Consider the following 16,611-nt stretch of genomic DNA (forward strand, 5'->3'; position numbering starts at 1 on the left):
CCGCCCTCAACCGCAAGGCTCTCCAGAGGGTAGTGCTGCACAACACATTACTTTCAGGACACCTACGGCACCCGATGTCACAGGAAGGCCAAAAAGATCATCAAGGACAACAACCACCCGAGCCACTGCCTGTTCACCCAGTTATCATCCAGAAGGCGAGGTCAGTACAGGTGCAATAAAGCTGGGACCGAGAGGCTGAAAAACAGCTTCAATCTCAAGGCCATCAGACTGTTAAACAGCCACCACTAACATAGAGAGGCTGCCTCCAACATACAGACTCAAATCTCTGGCCACTTAAATAAACTGACTTAATAAAGGTATCACTAGTCACTTTAAATAACGCCGCTTTAATAATGTTTACATATCCTACATTACTCATCTCATATGTATATACTGTATTCTACACCATCTACTGCATCTTGCCTATGCCGCACGCCATCGCTCATCCATATTTTTATATGTACATATTCTTATTCATCCCTTAACATGTGTGTGTATAAGGTAGTTGTTTTTGTATAAGGTAGTTGAATTTGTTATATTACTTGTTAGATTTTACTGCATAGTCGGAACTAGAAGCACAAGCATTTTGCTACACTCGCATTAACATCTGCTAACCATGTGTATGTGACCAATAAAATTTTATTTGAATTTTGATTTGATTTGACACACATAGCTTACACAAGCTGCAAACAATGAACAAAACAAACAAATCCTGTCAAGAGAATAAATTGTACAAGTTAAATCACATAAAAGCCAAGAGAGAAATTACACAACATATTTCACAAGCAGCAACTTTTCAGTAGGTATGAAAAACTTTTTTCCCAAACATTGTAACCAAAATGTATTCCAAAAGCTATGTTTAAATGAAGTACTACAGAACCCACAGACTAGACAACGCAATAGCTGCCAGCTCGCTAACTTAGGCTGCTTTTTGACCAATCACATCAGATCTTTTCAAATCAGCTCTTTTTCAGAGCAGATCTGATTTGTCTAATTAGTGAAAACAAGATCAGAATTGTGCTGCCTGTGTAAACTCAGCCTTACTGCCTTGAGTTGTTGATATATCAGCTGAGTGTATATTTCTAGCCTGAACAGCCAGTCGTCATCACTGTTTGATTGATTGATCATGTTCAGCTGCATGTCGTTGTGATGTCATACCGTTAGCCCTCTTTGTGTGAATTTCAAAAGTCTTTCCTTAACTCTTCGCGTCCTCTCTCCTCACCTTGGTTGTTTTAAAATCTGTCCCTCCACAAAGACATACAGCTGAGAATGCTCAATCAATAAGCCAGTGATTGGATGGCAACTGCAGGTTCAGGCAATAAATACACACCAAGCTGGTATGTCAACTAAACAAGGCAGTAAGGCATTGAGCCACTAATTGTGGAGTATTGTTTTGTCTGGGCTGTTGGTGGTTTAAGGCTTTGATATGGCTTTTGGAATTAATTTGGGGTAAGATTCTTTGAACAGTGCGTTTCAGGTCTACTGCAAGGTTGCTGCTTGTATTTGCAATGTTGATGTGTAATGGCCATGTCTTTTCTTGACAGGATTGTGTTCCTTTGCTCATTGTTTGCAGAACACTCAAGTTTTACATGGGCTCCACGTGGTAAGGCATGAACACAAACATGGTCACTTGTCAGACCAACCTTCAAGTTTGTCACTGAATCTATATCTTCCCTTTGTTCTGTTTAGATGCCCAGAGAATAAGAGGCTATGGGTTTTCTGGCTCTTCCAGAATGAAAGTTGAGCAGAGGCAAACAGGTGGCAGCTATCCCCAGGATCAATTCAGACCAGCCTCTCGTGGCTCTATCCCCAGCAGCTTTACCTCTGCCCAGACAAAGGGTAAGAGGACCCGTGCCAAGAATACTGACATTAGCCTCTCTGGTTCTATAGCCAGTGGCGCCTCTGCCATCCACAACATGCATCAAACCAAGGCCAGCAGAACCTATAGTCAAAGTGTCTCTGACCCCAGTGCAGTAAGGCCAGTTTCAAGTTGGGAGGCAAAGAGAATTCAGCCCTACACTCTTCATCCAGTACAGACTCACTCCAGCAGCTCTGGTTTAGTCCAGAATCCATATGGTATGTTTAATGTCCACAGTAGAACTGCCTCTAACCTGAAACCATCTACTCCAAACTATGGCTCTACCCAGAGTGGATTGAAGTTCTCCACCTCCAGACAACCCAACCAAGGCCTTGTCCAGACTCAGAGTAGAGGAGCCCCCAACCTCTATGGTCAAGCTGCTACCCTCACCCGCTATGACCTGGAGCAAGGGAGCAGCTTCTCTACCCTGGCTTCCAAGGGACCAATAGAAATCTCTGCCCAGTCAATTTCCACTCCTGACCGTCAAGTTCCCTCAAGTGGTTCTTCATTTAGACCAGGTCCTCTGAGTTTTGGTTCTACTCAAGGTGGGAGTGCAGCAAAAAGCTACAAGCCTAGCTTCTCCCAAGATGTTATGCAATACCAGAGCAGCTCTGCCAGTAGAAGTGTTTCAACTTCCAATCAATATGCCCAAACCTCTGGCCAGAGACTAGATGGAGCAAGTCGCGGCATGCCCACTTCCAGCCTGGCCTCTCGCTCCAGTCTTTTTCGCCCTAGCTCTACAGCTAGTGAAAACTCTTATGGAGCCTTCAAGCCTGGCTCTGACCCTGGTGCAACACCAAGCCAAAGCCTGTTTACCTCTAACCAGGGTGGAAGGGCTTCAACATACAGCCAGAATCTCCTTGCTAAACCTGCCCAAAGGAAGTATGGCCAAATGTCTGCTCATTGGGGGAGCTACCAGCCCAGCTATGCTGCCAGTAGTGGGCCAGTCTCCAGCCTCTTCAGTTCAACATTCATCCAGAATGCTCCTGCCACAGCCCAGAAGTCAAGTGGCTCTAAACCTGCCCCCAGTCAACACTATCAGCCAAGCTATATGTTCAATGAAGTGAAGTCCAACACTAGCTCTGCCAGAAGTCCCACCCAGATCCTCTTGTCTAGCAGCTATGGCCCTACCCAGAGCAGGACCAGCAGTGCCATCTCGACCACCCCTCAACGCTTTGCCCAGACCAGCATCCACAGCATCCCAGAATTGTACGGCGGATCTCCAATCTACCGGCTCAAAGACCCTACTCGGTAGGTGTAGTGCCTCCCCTAGCAACTCAACCCAGCTCTTCAAGTGTCGGCAAGCCACAGCCAAACCACACTATCTGCCAAGCAGAAAGGCCCCAACACTACCTATGTCTGAGTCCAGAGCTTTAGGGGAGTCCAGAACATGACGAAGTGGGATCTGTAGCCACCAGTTGAGGTGAGATTTCAGTTTCTCTGTATTGTTATGCCACTTGGGCTGTGTAGGTTTACACAGGCAGTTTATTGATCTTTTTGCTGATTGGCTCTTAGGCAAAAGATCGGAATTTGGCTACCTGTATATATGCCGCCTTGGGACCTGTCTTTGCTTTCATGTATGCTTGTTACTAATCTTGTCTTCTAGGTGCTGTGACCTGGAAGTGTTGTCAGGACTTCTCTCCTTCAATTGTTTTAAATAAAATTGACTTAAACATTTTAGTCTTGTTTTTCTTTAGTGTTTGCAGACAAATGTTTTGAATGCCTTCAAAGGAATGTCAGTGTAGTAATCAGGTTGATTGTTCCAGTAGAAGTTCTCTGGCATTTGACAGGATCACTGGACCTCTGCAGTCAATGAGCCTGAAGCAGAGTTTTGTGCTTGATGCCATTAATATTAATGGTTGCTCTAATGCACTCGCTTTCTATCTCACTAAAACCCTCATGAAAGTTCTGATTGTGAAGTACTTCAATAACACCCCCCCTCCCCCAAAAAATAAGATTTCCATTGTCTGATCATCCAGAAAATGACGACAAACTATTTGTCACATGCGCTGCGTGTCGACTTTACCATGAAATGTTTACTTGCAGGTCCTTAACCAACAGTGCAGTTTAATTAAAAAAAAAAAAAATGTTCAGCAGGCTTGGGGTGCCATTGAGCTTTTTGTTCCTAGGCCTGGCACTTAAACCGCAACTGATCAGGGTGCAGCTGTAGAACCTTCTGGGGACCCATACCAAATCTTGTCAGTCTCCTGAGGGGGGGGGGGAGGGAATGTTTTTGTGCCCTCTTCGTGACTCTCTGGGTATGTTTGGACCATGAGACTTGATTGGACACCAAGGAACTCAACTCTCGACCCGCTCCACTACAGGTCCATCGATGTTAATGGGGGCCTGTTCGGCACACTTTCTCCTGTAGTCCACAATCAGCTCCTTAGTCTTGCTCACATTGAGGGAGGTTGTCCTGGCACCATTCTGCCAGTTCTCTGACCTCCCTATAGGCAGTCTTGTTGGTGATCAGGCCAAACATTCCTGTTACTGAGCTCAACTCCATGTTTCAAAATGAGCTGTTCATCTTGCCTCATATCTTATGTTAGCATGACAAATATACATCTAAGAATGACTGTCAGAAAGGAAACTACTGGGACAACAGGAATAGCAGCATTGGAGTATTTGTATGTGGGTTTTTTTTTACTCGGGGCCCCGTTGGCATGTGGCACATGGAATTTCACCTTGCAAACCTTGTTTGTGCCTGCTTGACCAATCTGAATCAAACATCACCAGGTAAGCTCCATATGGAGCCACGTAGGACACTTCTCTCTAGCTCTCCCCCACCAGTCTGGCAGGTGTCAATCAGATTGATGGGGCTCATTACTGTCCCTTGCTGGAAGCATGCGAGCAGGAGGAGCCAGTGTGTGCCATCAGGCCCCCTATCCATGATGAGGATATCTGTCACAATGTCCCACTTTCACCCTCACGTCTTATCATACACATGGCACTGCTAACCAGCCTGGGTTCGGATAGTATTAAAAATCATTCCATGACTTCAGCTGTGCTTGGTTGAGTGTGCCTGGCTCAGTGGAACCAATCAAATATTCCCAGAAGTACAAACCTGTATCCTGCCCATCGGGCATTCCAGACAGGATCAAGCAAACGCTGAAAGTATCTGAAAAATATCGAATACTGTTTGATCCCATGTCTGACTAGTTAGCCATGGAGTAAAGATTCAGAATGTTCCCTTGGGTTTTAGATGTTAAAATATTGTTGACACATTTGTCTTTTACACTGAGGTGTATGACTAAGCCAGGAAGTTCACACCAGTTTGTCACAGTAAAATAAAGAGAGAGAGAGAGCAACACCTCGCATGCATTGACCATCCATGTGTGGTGGCTCAAATCAAAGATGCTATTTCCTGCCAGAGGAAGTGGAGGCACAGACATCATTTTTTTAGGAGCCGTTTCCTTTTCTCTCTTTTTCCATAACGCATGGCAACATTCATACTAAAGAAAGAAAATAAAGAGAAAAATAACGTTCACGCGGAAGACAGAAATGTAAAAAATACAAAAAGTCTTCCTTTCACTGGCATCAGCAGAAACGATCGGTAGATTTGCAGGAAGAGGAGAAAGGTGTCTTAAATCATACTGAAAATGAGTTATATTAATCAACAAAGGATGGAGGTGACTCTTCAGTTCTCTCTAATGGGAGACAACACTCTCTTCTCTGTTCGTCAGGCCATTCAACAATCTGCTTCACCCATGATGTTACATCATCATAAGAAGCATACAACGTACATCTTGCTCTCTCTTTCCATCTCTCTCTCTCACGCTCTCTCTCTCTCTTTCTCACGCTCTCTCTCTCACACACACTTTCAATTGAATTCAAAGGGCTTTATTGGCATGCTAGAAACATGTTAGAAAGCCAAAATAGAAAATGATTGGAAGGGCCCTCTTTGCTGTTTGGTTTTGGCTTTGCTTGGCTTTGTCTGAATTCAGAATTGCCCACAAAACAGATGCGGTATGGTTTTGTTTCCCATGCACTTCCTACAACAGTTTATCTGCAAGACAAGGTAGACCAACCATACATTCAACCCATAGGAGAGAGAGGACATCATACGCACTCCAATGTATGCCCTACTTTCACTAATCTTAATGGCTGGCCCTGGTCAAGGGTTCAACAATGACACTCAGTCGCTGGTTAAACGGTTTTCTGCCCCTTCCAAAAGATAGAATTTGTAGATAATTGGCCCTCTTTCTGGGACTCACCCACAAACAGGACCAAGCCTGGCCTGTTGAGGAGTGACGGACTCCATCCTAGCTGGAGGGGTGCTCTCATTTTATCTACGAACATAGACAGGGCTCTAACTCCTCTAGCTCCACAATGAAATAGGGTGCAGGCCAGGCAGCAGGCTGTTAGCCAGCCTGCCAGCTTAGTGGAGTCTGCCACTAGCACAGTCAGTGTAGTCAGCTCAGCTATCCCCGTTGAGACTGTGTCTGTTACTCGACCTAGGTTGGGCAAAATTAAAGATGGCGGTGTTCGCCTTAGCAATCTCACTAGAATAAAGACCTCCTCCATTCCTGTCATTATTGAAAGAGATTGTGATACCTCAGATCTCAAAATAGGGCTACTTAATGTTAGATCCCTCACATCCAAGGCAGTTATAGTCAATGAACTAATCACTGATCATAAACTTGATGTGATTGGCCTGACTGAAACATGGCTTAAGCCTGATGAATTTACTGTGTTAAATGAGGCCTCACCCCCTGGTTACACTAGTGACCATATCCACGCGCATCCCGCAAAGGCGGAGGTGTTGCTAACATTTACGATAGCAAATTTCAATTTACAAAAAAAAACAACGACATTTTCATCTTTTGAGCTTCTAGTCATGAAATCTATGCAGCCTACTCAATCACTTTGTATAGCTACTGTTTACAGGCCTCCTGGGCCATATGCAGCGTTCCTCACTGAGTTCCCTGAATTCCTATCGGACCTTGTAATCATCGCAGATAATATTCCAATTTTTGGTGACTTTAATATTCACAAGGAAAAGTCCACAGACCCACTCCAAAAGGCTTTCGGAGCCATCATCGACTCAGTGGGTTTTGTCCAACATGTCTCTGGACCTACTCACTGCCACAGTCATACTCTGGATCTAGTTCTGTCCCATGGAATAAATGTTGTGGATCTTAATGTTTTTCCTCATAATCCTGGACTATCGGACCACCATTTTATTACGTTTGCAATCGCAACAAATAATCTGCTCAGACCCCAACCAAGGACCATTAAAAGTCGTGCTATAAATTCTCAGACAACCCAAAGATTCCTTGATGCCCTTCCAGCCTCCCTCTGCCTGCCCAAGGACGTCAGAGGACAAAAATCAGTTAACCACCTAACTGAGGAACTCAATTTAACCTTGCGCAATACCCTAGATGCAGTTGCACCCCTAAAAACTAAAAGCATTTGTCATAAGAAACTAGCTCCCCGGTATACAGAAAATACACGGAAATGGCGCCACACCAAACTGGAAGTCTTCTGACTAGCTTGGAAAGACAGTACCGTGCAGTATCGAAGAGCCCTCACTGCTGCTCGATCATCCTATTTTTCCAACCTAATTGAGGAACATAAGAACAATACGAAATTTCTTTTTGATACTGTCGCAAAGCTAACTAAAAAGCAGCATTCACTAAGAGAGGATGGCTTTCACTTCAGCAGTAATGAATTCATGAACTTCTTTGAGGAAAAGATCATGATCATTAGAAAGCAAATTGCGGACTCCTCTTTAAATCTGCGTATTCCTCCAAAGCTCCGTTGTCCTGAGTCTGTACAACTCTGCCAGGACCTAGGATCAAGGGAGACACTAAAGTGTTTTAGTACTATATCTCTTGACACAATGATGAAAATAATCATGGCCTCTAAACCTTCAAGCTGCATACTGGACCCTATCCCAACTAAACTACTGAAAGAGCTGCTTCCTGTGCTTGGCCCTCCTATAATAAACGGCTCTTTATCCACCGGATGTGTACCAAACTCACTAAAAGTGGCAGTAATAAAGCCTCTCTTGAAAAAGCCAAATCTTGACCTAGAAATTATAAAAAACTATCGGCATATATCGAATCTTCCATTCCTCTCAAACATTTTTGAAAAAGCTTGTGAAGGTGGTAAATGACCTTTTAATGACGTCAGACCGAGGCTCTGCATCTGTCCTCGTGCTCCTAGATCTTAGTGCTGCTTTTGATACCATCGATCACCACATTCTTTTGGAGAGATTGGAAACCCAAATTGTTCTACATGGAGAAGTTCTGGCCTGGTTTAGATCTTATCTGTAGGAAAGATATCAGTTTGTCTCTGTGAATGGTTTGTCCTCTGACAAATCAACTGTAAATGTTGGTGTTCCTCAAGGTTCCGTTTTAGGACCACTATTGTTTTCACTACATATTTTACCTCTTGGGGATGTCATTTGAAAACATAATGTTAGATTTCACTGCTATGCGGATGACACACAGCTGTACATTTCAATGAAACATGGTGAAGCCCCAAAATTGCCCTTGCTAGAAGCCTGTGTTTCAGACATAAGGAAGTGGATGGCTGCAAACGTTCTACTTTTAAACTCGGACAAAACAGAGATGCTTGTTCTAGGTCCCAAGAAACAAAGAGATCTTCTGTTGTATCTGACAATTAATCTGGATGGTTGTGCAGTCGTCTCAAATAAAACTGTGAAGGACCTCGGCGTTCCTCTGGACCCTGATCTCTCTTTTGAGAACATATCAAGACTGTTTCAGGACAACCTTTTTCCATCTACGTAACATTGCAAAGATCAGAAACATTCTGTCCAAAAATGATGCAGAAAAATGTATCCATGCTTTTGTTACTTCTAGGTTGGACTACTGCAATGCTCTACTTTCCGGCTACCCGATAAAGCACTAAATAAACTGCAGTTAGTGCTAAATACGGCTGCTAGAATCCTGACTAGAACCAAAAAATTTGATCATATTACTCCAGTGCTAGCCTCCCTACATTGGCTTCCTGTTAAGGCAAGGGCTGATTTCAAGGTTTTCATGCTAACCTACAAAGCATTACATGGGCTTGCTCCTACCTATCTTTCCGATTTGGTCCTGCCGTACATACCTACACATACGCTACGGTCACAAGATGCGGGCCTCGTAATTGTCCCTAGAATTTCTAAGCAAACAGCTGGAGGCAGGGCTTTCTTCTATAGAGCTCCATTTTTATGGAATGGTCTGCCTACCCATGTGAGAGACACAGACTCAGTCTCAACCTTTAAGTCTTTACTGAAGACTCATCTCTTCAATAGGTCCTATGATTAAGTGTAGTCTGGCCCAGGGGTGTGAAGGTGAATGGAAAGGCTGGAGCAACGAACCGCCCTTGCTGTCTCTGCCTGGCCGGTTCCCCTCTCTCCACTGGGATTCTCTGCCTCTAACCCTAGGTAATAGCTTCTAGAGGAGAGGGTTTGGGTAGGGCCTCTGGCAGACCTAGGGTTGGACTTCACTGCATTGGGAGTATAGCTGGGCTGATAGCAGCACAGGCCAAGCTTGGGGGCAGTTTTAGAGCCACTTGACTTCTGGACAGGGGCAGGGGCTTTCTGTATTTAGGTTGAAACAATGGCAGCCTGGACAAAATGGAAGAGGCTGGAGACTGGCAGTATAGCTGGGTTGGTAGCTCCCCCTCTGAGCAGACCGTTTTTTGTGCAGGTGTAGCACTGCTTGGCTTCTGGCAAGGACATTCTGTCTATAGGTTGAACCACTTCCACCCTGGTTAGAGGTAAACAGGGTTTGGCGTTGACCCAAGAGAGAGCCAGGCTTGTAGGCTCCATAGGAGTTTCCACTACGTGTAGAGCTTGGGCTAAAGAGACTGGATACATGCTGGAAGTGGGGATGCCGCTACTTGAGGTGAATGCTCCATCTATTCTCTGGCCAGAGGTTTGGGAGTATTGACTGGAGGTTGAACCACTTCTACTGGAAGAGGCATTGTCACGGGTGTCGTAGGGATTGGACCAAAACGCAGCGGGAATATGTATACTCATCTTCTTTTTTATTGTAGAAGGAAAACAAAAATAAACACGTATACAAAACAACGATGAAACAGTCCTGTAAGGCTACTAGGCTATACAAAGAACAACTACCCACAAAAACCCCATGAAAAACACCCCTACTAAATACACCGGGCCATGAGTAGGCACTGGAGGTCTGGAGTGCACCTCCTGCACAACCCGTCCTGGCTGGATGATAATAGTAGCCCTGCACGAGCGGAGTGCTAGCACAGGGCGATCTGGGCTGTGCAGAGGCCTGATGGCTGCCATGCGTAGAGCAGGCGTAGGGTAGCCTGGGCCTAGGAGGCGCACTGGTGGCCAGATGTGCTGCGCAGGCATCCTCGTTCCAGGCTGGATGCCCACTCTAGCACGGCACTTGCGAGGGGCTGGGATTGCTCGCGTCGGACTGTGCGTGCGCATGGGCGAGATCGTGCACACTTCCGCATACACCGGCGCTCTCCACTCCACACGCTCCCAATAATAAGCACGGGGAGTTGGCTTAGGGCTCACCCTTGGCCCAGCCAAACAACCCGTGTGCCCCCCCAAATTTTTTTTATTGGGGTGCCTCTTGGGCTTCCTTGCTAGCCGTGTCCCAGCATAGCGTTCTCTGTCCTCTCCAGCCTTCCTCCATGGTCCTTCTCCCACTAGTATCTGCTCCCTAGTCCAAAACTCCTTAAAGCTCTGCTGCTGCTCCTTCCTCCGCTGCTTGGTCCATTGGTGGTGGGTAGTTCTGTCACGGGTGTCGTAGGGATTGGACCAAAATGCAGCGGGAATATGTATACTCATCTTCTTTTTATTGAAGAAGGAAAACAAAAATAAACACGTATACAAAACAACGACGAAACAATCCTGTAAGGCTACTAGGCTATACAAAGAACAACTACCCACAAAACCCCATGAAAAACACCCCTACTAAATAGGACCTTCAATTAGAGGCAATGAGGAACAGCTGCCTCCAATTGTAGGTCAAAACAATAAACCGAACATAGAAATAGAAAGACTAGAAAATAGAACATAGAAATACAAAACATAGAAGACAACCCAAAAACCCCAACAACACAAAACAAACACACTCCTGCCACGTCCTGACCAAATTAAAATAACAAATAACCCCTTATACTGGTCAGGACGTGACAGGCATAGCTCCTCTGGTATGCCTTATGATTAACGACTCATGGTGTAACCACAACAACATGCAGGAACTCATATCCTTTTCTGACCATATTTGACCATGACTCCATTTTGTTGCTCCCAGCCTATAGACAGAAAATAAAACAGGAAACGCCTGTACTCAGGTCAATTCAACGCTGGTCTGACCAATCGGATTCCACGCTTCAAGATTGCTTCGATCACGTGGATTGGGATATGTTCTGGATAGCCTTAGACAATAACATTGATGTATACGCTGACTCGGTGAGCGAGTTTATTAGCAAGTGAATTGGAGATGTCATACCCTCTGTGACCATTAAAACCTTCCCTAACCAGAAACCGTGGCTTGACGGCTGCATACGAGCGAAACTAAAAGCGCGAATCACTGCTTTTAATCATGGCAAGGCGACCGGAAACACGACCGAATACAAACAGTGCAGGTATTCCCTCCGCAAGGCTATCAAACAAGCAAAGCGTCAGTATAGAGACAAAGTAGAGTTGCAATTCAATGGCTCAAACGCGAGACGTATGTGGCAGGGTCTACAGTCAATCACGGATTACAAAAAGAAAACCAGCCCCGTCGCGGACACCAACGTCTTGCTCCCAGACAATTTAAACATGTTAACCCTCGCAAGGCTGCCGGCCCAGGCGGCATCCCTAGCTGCGTCCTCAGAGCATGCGCAAACCAGCTGGCAGTGTGTTTACGGACATATTCAACCAATCCCTATTCCAGTCTGTTGTCCTCACATCCTTCAAGATGGCCACCATTGTTCCTGTTCCCAAGAGCTAAGGTAACTGAATGAAATGACTATCGCCCCGAAGCACTCACTTCTGTCATCACGAAGTGCTTTGAGAGACTAGTCAAGGATCATATCACCTCCACCCTACATGATACCTTAGACCCACTCCAATTTGCTTACCGCCCCAATAGGTCCACTGACGATGCAATCGCCATTACACTGCACACTGCCCTATCCCATCTGGACAAGAGGAATACCTATGTAAGTATGTTGTTCATTGACTACAGCTCAGCATTTAAACCATAGTACCCTCCAAACTCGTCATCTAGCTCGAGACACTGGGTCTTGACCGCACCCTGTGCAACTGTGTCCTGGACTTTCTGACGGGCCGTCCCCAGGTGGTGAAGGTAGGAAACAACATCTCCACCCCGCTGATCCTCAACACTGGGGCCCCAGAAGGGTGCGTTCTCAGCCCTCTCCTGTACTCCCTGTTCACCCATGACTGCGTGGCCATGCACACTTCCAACTCAATCATCAAGTTTGCAGACGACACTACAGTGGTAGGCCTGGTTACCAACAACGCCGAGACAGCCTACAGGGAGAAGGTGAGGGCCCTCGGAGTGTGGTGTCAGGAAAATAACCTCTCACTCAACGTCAAAACAAAGAAGATGACCGTGGACTTCAGAAAACAGCAGAGGGAGCACCCCCCCATCCACATCGACGGGACAGTAGTGGAGAAGGTGGAACGTTTTAAGTTCCTCGGCGTACACATCACGGACAAACTGAAATGGTCCACCTACACAGACAGTGTGGTGATGAAGGTGCAACAGCGCCTCTTCAAACTCAGGAGGCTGAAAAATTTGGCTTGTCATCTAAAACACTCACAAACATTTACAGATGCACAATCGAGAGCATCCTGTCGGGCTGTATCACCGCCTGGTACGGCAATTGCACCGCCCTCAACCTCAAGGCTCTCCAGAGGGTAGTGCGGTCTGCACAACGCATTACCGGGGGCAAACTACCTGCCCTCCAGGACACCTACGGCACCCGATGTCACAGGAAGGCCAAAAAGATCATCAAGGACAACAACCACCCGAGCCACTGCCTGTTCACCCCGCTATCATCCAGAAGGCGAGGTCAGTACAGGTGCAATAAAGCTGGGACCGAGAGGCTGAAAAACAGCTTCAATCTCAAGGCCATCAGACTGTTAAACAGCCACCACTAACATAGAGAGGCTGCCGCCAACATACAGACTCAAATCTCTGGCCACTTAAATAAACTGACTTAATAAAGGTATCACTAGTCACTTTAAATAACGCCGCTTTAATAATGTTTACATATCCTACATTACTCATCTCATATGTATATACTGTATTCTACACCATCTACTGCATCTTGCCTATGCCGCACGCCATCGCTCATCCATATTTTTATATGTACATATTCTTATTCATCCCTTTACATTTGTGTGTATAAGGTAGTTGTTTTTGTATAAGGTAATTGAATTTGTTAGATTACTTGTTAGATTTTACTGCATAGTCGGAACTAGAAGCACAAGCATTTCGCTACGCTCGCATTAACATCTCCTAACCATGTGTATGTGACCAATAAAATTTGATTTGAATTTTGATTTGATTTGACACACATAGCTTACACAAGCTGCAAACAATGAACAAAACAAACAAATCCTGTCAAGAGAATAAATTGTACAAGTTAAATCACGTAAAAGCCAAGAGAGAAATTACACAACATATTTCACAAGCAGCAACTTTTCAGTAGGTATGAAAAACTTTTTTCCCAAACATTGTAACCAAAATGTATTCCAAAAGCTATGTTTAAATGAAGTACTACAGAACCCACACACTAGACAACGCAATAGCTGCCAGCTCGCTAACTTAGCCTGTGTTTACACAGGAAGACCAATTCAGATCTTTTTTCTACTAATTTGTCTTTTGACCAATCAAATCAGATCTTTTCAAATCAGCTCTTTTTCAGAGCAGATCTGATTTGTCAAAAGTCTAATTAGTGAAAACAAGATCAGAATTGTGCTGCCTGTGTAAACGCAGCCTTACTGCCTTGAGTTGTTGATATATCAGCTGAGTGTATATTTCTAGCCTGAACAGCCAGTCGTCATCACTGTTTGATTGATTGATCATGTTCAGCTGCATGTCGTTGTGATGTCATACCGTTAGCCCTCTTTGTGTGAATTTCAAAAGTCTTTCCTTAACTCTTCGCGTCCTCTCTCCTCACCTTGGTTGTTTTAAAATCTGTCCCTCCACAAAGACATACAGCTGAGAATGCTCAATCAATAAGCCAGTGATTGGATGGCAACTGCAGGTTCAGGCAATAAATACACACCAAGCTGGTATGTCAACTAAACAAGGCAGTAAGGCATTGAGCCACTAATTGTGGAGTATTGCTTTGTCTGGGCTGTTGGTGGTTTAAGGCTTTGATATGGCTTTTGGAATTAATTTGGGGTAAGATTCTTTGAACAGTGTGTTTCAGGTCTACTGCAAGGTTGCTGCTTATATTTGCAATGTTGATGTGTAATGGCCATGTCTTTTCTTGACAGGATTGTGTTCCTTTGCTCATTGTTTGCAGAACACTCAAGTTTTACATGGGCTCCACGTGGTAAGGCATGAACACCAACATGGTCACTTTTGTCAGACCAACCTTCAAGTTTGTCACTGAATCTATAACTTCCCTTTGTTCTGTTTAGATGCCCAGAGAATAAGAGGCTATGGGTTTTCTGGCTTTTCCAGAATGGAAGTTGCGCAGAGGCAAACAGGTGGCAGCTATCCCCAGGATCAATTCAGACCAGCCTCTCGTGGCTCTATCCCCAGCAGCTTTACCTCTGCCCAGACAAAGGGTAAGAGGACCCGTGCCAAGAATACTGACATTAGCCTCTCTGGTTCTATAGCCAGTGGCGCCTCTGCCATCCACAACATGCATCAAACCAAGGCCAGCAGAACCTATAGTCAAAGTGTCTCTGACCCCAGTGCAGTAAGGCCAGTTTCAAGTTGGGAGGCAAAGAGAATTCAGCCCTACACTCTTCATCCAGTACAGCCTCACTCCAGCAGCTCTGGTTTAGTCCAGAATCCATATGGTATGTTTAATGTCCACAGTAGACCTGCCTCTAACCTGAAACCATCTACTCCAAACTATGGCTCTACCCAGAGTGGATTGAAGTTCTCCACCTCCAGACAACCCAACCAAGGCCTTGTCCAGACTCAGAGTAGAGGAGCCCCCAGCCTCTATGGTCAAGCTGCTACCCTCACCCGCTATGTCCAGGACCTGGAGCAAGGGAGCAGCTTCTCTACCCTGGCTTCCAAGGGACCAATAGAAATCTCTGCCCAGTCAATTTCCACTCCTGACCGTCAAGTTCCCTCAAGTGGTTCTTCATTTAGACCAGGTCCTCTGAGTTTTGGTTCTACTCAAGGTGGGAGTGCAGCAAAAAGCTACAAGCCTAGCTTCTCCCAAGATGTTATGCAATACCAGAGCAGCTCTGCCAGTAGAAGTGTTTCAACTTCCAATCAATATGCCCAAACATCTGGCCAGAGACTAGATGGAGCAAGTCGCGGCATGCCCACTTCCAGCCTGGCCTCTCGCTCCAGTCTTTTTCGCCCTAGCTCTACAGCTTGTGGAAACTCTTATGGAGCCTTCAAGCCTGGCTCTGACCCTGGTGCAACACCAAGCCAAAGCCTGTTTACCTCTAACCAGGGTGGAAGGGGTTCAACATACAGCCAGAATCTCCTTGCTAAACGTGCCCAAAGGAAGTATGGCCAAATGTCTGCTCATTGGGGGAGCTACCAGCCCAGCTATGCTGCCAGTAGTGGGCCAGTCTCCAGCCTCTTCAGTTCAACATTCATCCAGAATGCTCCTGCCACAGCCCAGAAGACTGGGGGCAGGTTTAGAGCCACTTGACAACACTATCAGCCCAGCTAATGAAGTGAAGTCCAACACTAGCTCTCCCAGAAGTCCCACCCAGATCCTCTTGTCTAGTAGCTATGGCCCTACCCTGAGCAGGACCAGCAGTGCCATCTCATCCACCCCTCAACGCTTTGCCCAGACCAGCATCCCAGAATTGTACGGCGGATCTCCAATCTACTGGCTCAAAGACCCTACTCGGTAGGTGTAGTGCCTCCCCTAGCAACTCAACCCAGCTCTTCAAGTGTCGGCAAGCCACAGCCAAACCACACTATCTGCCAAGCAGAAAGGCCCCAACACTACCTATGTCTGAGTCCAGAGCTTTAGGGGAGTCCAGAACATGACGAAGTGGGATCTGTAGCCACCAGTTGAGGTGAGATTTCAGTTTCTCTGTATTGTTATGCCACTTGGGCTGTGTAGGTTTACACAGGCAGTTTATTGATCTTTTTGCTGATTGGCTCTTAGGCAAAAGATCGGAATTTGGCTACCTGTATATATGCCGCCTTGGGACCTGTCTTTGCTTTCATGTATGCTTGTTACTAATCTTGTCTTCTAGGTGCTGTGACCTGGAAGTGTTGTCAGGACTTCTCTCCTTCAATTGTTTTAAATAAAATTGACTTAAACATTTTAGTCTTGTTTTTCTTTAGTGTTTGCAGACAAATGTTTTGAATGCCTTCAAAGGAATGTCAGTGTGGTAATCAGGTTGATTGTTCCAGTAGAAGTTCTCTGGCATTTGACAGGATCACTGGACCTCTGCAGTCAATGAGCCTGAAGCAGAGTTTTGTGCTTGATGCCATTAATATTAATGGTGGCTCTAATGCACTCGCTTTCTATCTCACTAAAACCCTCCTGAAAGTTCTGATTGTGAAGTACTTCAATAACACCCCTCCCCCAAAAAATAAGATTTCCATTGTCTGATCATCCAGAAAATGACGACA

The 16,611-nt window shown here is 45.5% G+C and overlaps 2 protein-coding genes across 3 annotated transcripts; both read left to right on the top strand.

Moving 5' to 3' along the window:
* Positions 1-1,337: 1,337 nt before the first annotated feature.
* On the top strand, positions 1,338-3,532 carry LOC106588654 (uncharacterized). 2 transcript variants are annotated; one of them, XR_014382978.1, is made up of 5 exons: positions 1,338-1,449; positions 1,545-1,603; positions 1,690-1,839; positions 2,148-3,281; positions 3,465-3,532. XR_014382978.1 is itself a non-coding variant. In XM_082970287.1 (4 exons), the coding sequence occupies exons 1-3, from the start codon at positions 1,427-1,429 to the stop codon at positions 3,111-3,113; spliced, it is 1,506 nt and encodes a 501-aa protein (XP_082826413.1). In that variant the 5' UTR covers positions 1,338-1,426; the 3' UTR covers positions 3,114-3,281; positions 3,465-3,532. The 2 variants fall into 2 exon arrangements, 1 of the variants encoding a protein (XP_082826413.1); XM_082970287.1 differs by having other exon boundaries at positions 1,690-3,281.
* A 10,578-nt stretch (positions 3,533-14,110) lies between these two features.
* LOC106595907 (uncharacterized) lies at positions 14,111-15,779 on the top strand. Its single transcript, XM_045709701.2, has 3 exons — positions 14,111-14,223; positions 14,319-14,377; positions 14,466-15,779. The coding sequence occupies exons 1-3, from the start codon at positions 14,201-14,203 to the stop codon at positions 15,668-15,670; spliced, it is 1,287 nt and encodes a 428-aa protein (XP_045565657.2). The 5' UTR covers positions 14,111-14,200; the 3' UTR covers positions 15,671-15,779.
* Positions 15,780-16,611: the final 832 nt, after the last annotated feature.

Source organism: Salmo salar, chromosome 27 (genome assembly GCF_965601325.2).
Source record: "Salmo salar chromosome 27, fSalSal1, whole genome shotgun sequence".
NCBI lineage: Eukaryota > Metazoa > Chordata > Actinopteri > Salmoniformes > Salmonidae > Salmo > Salmo salar.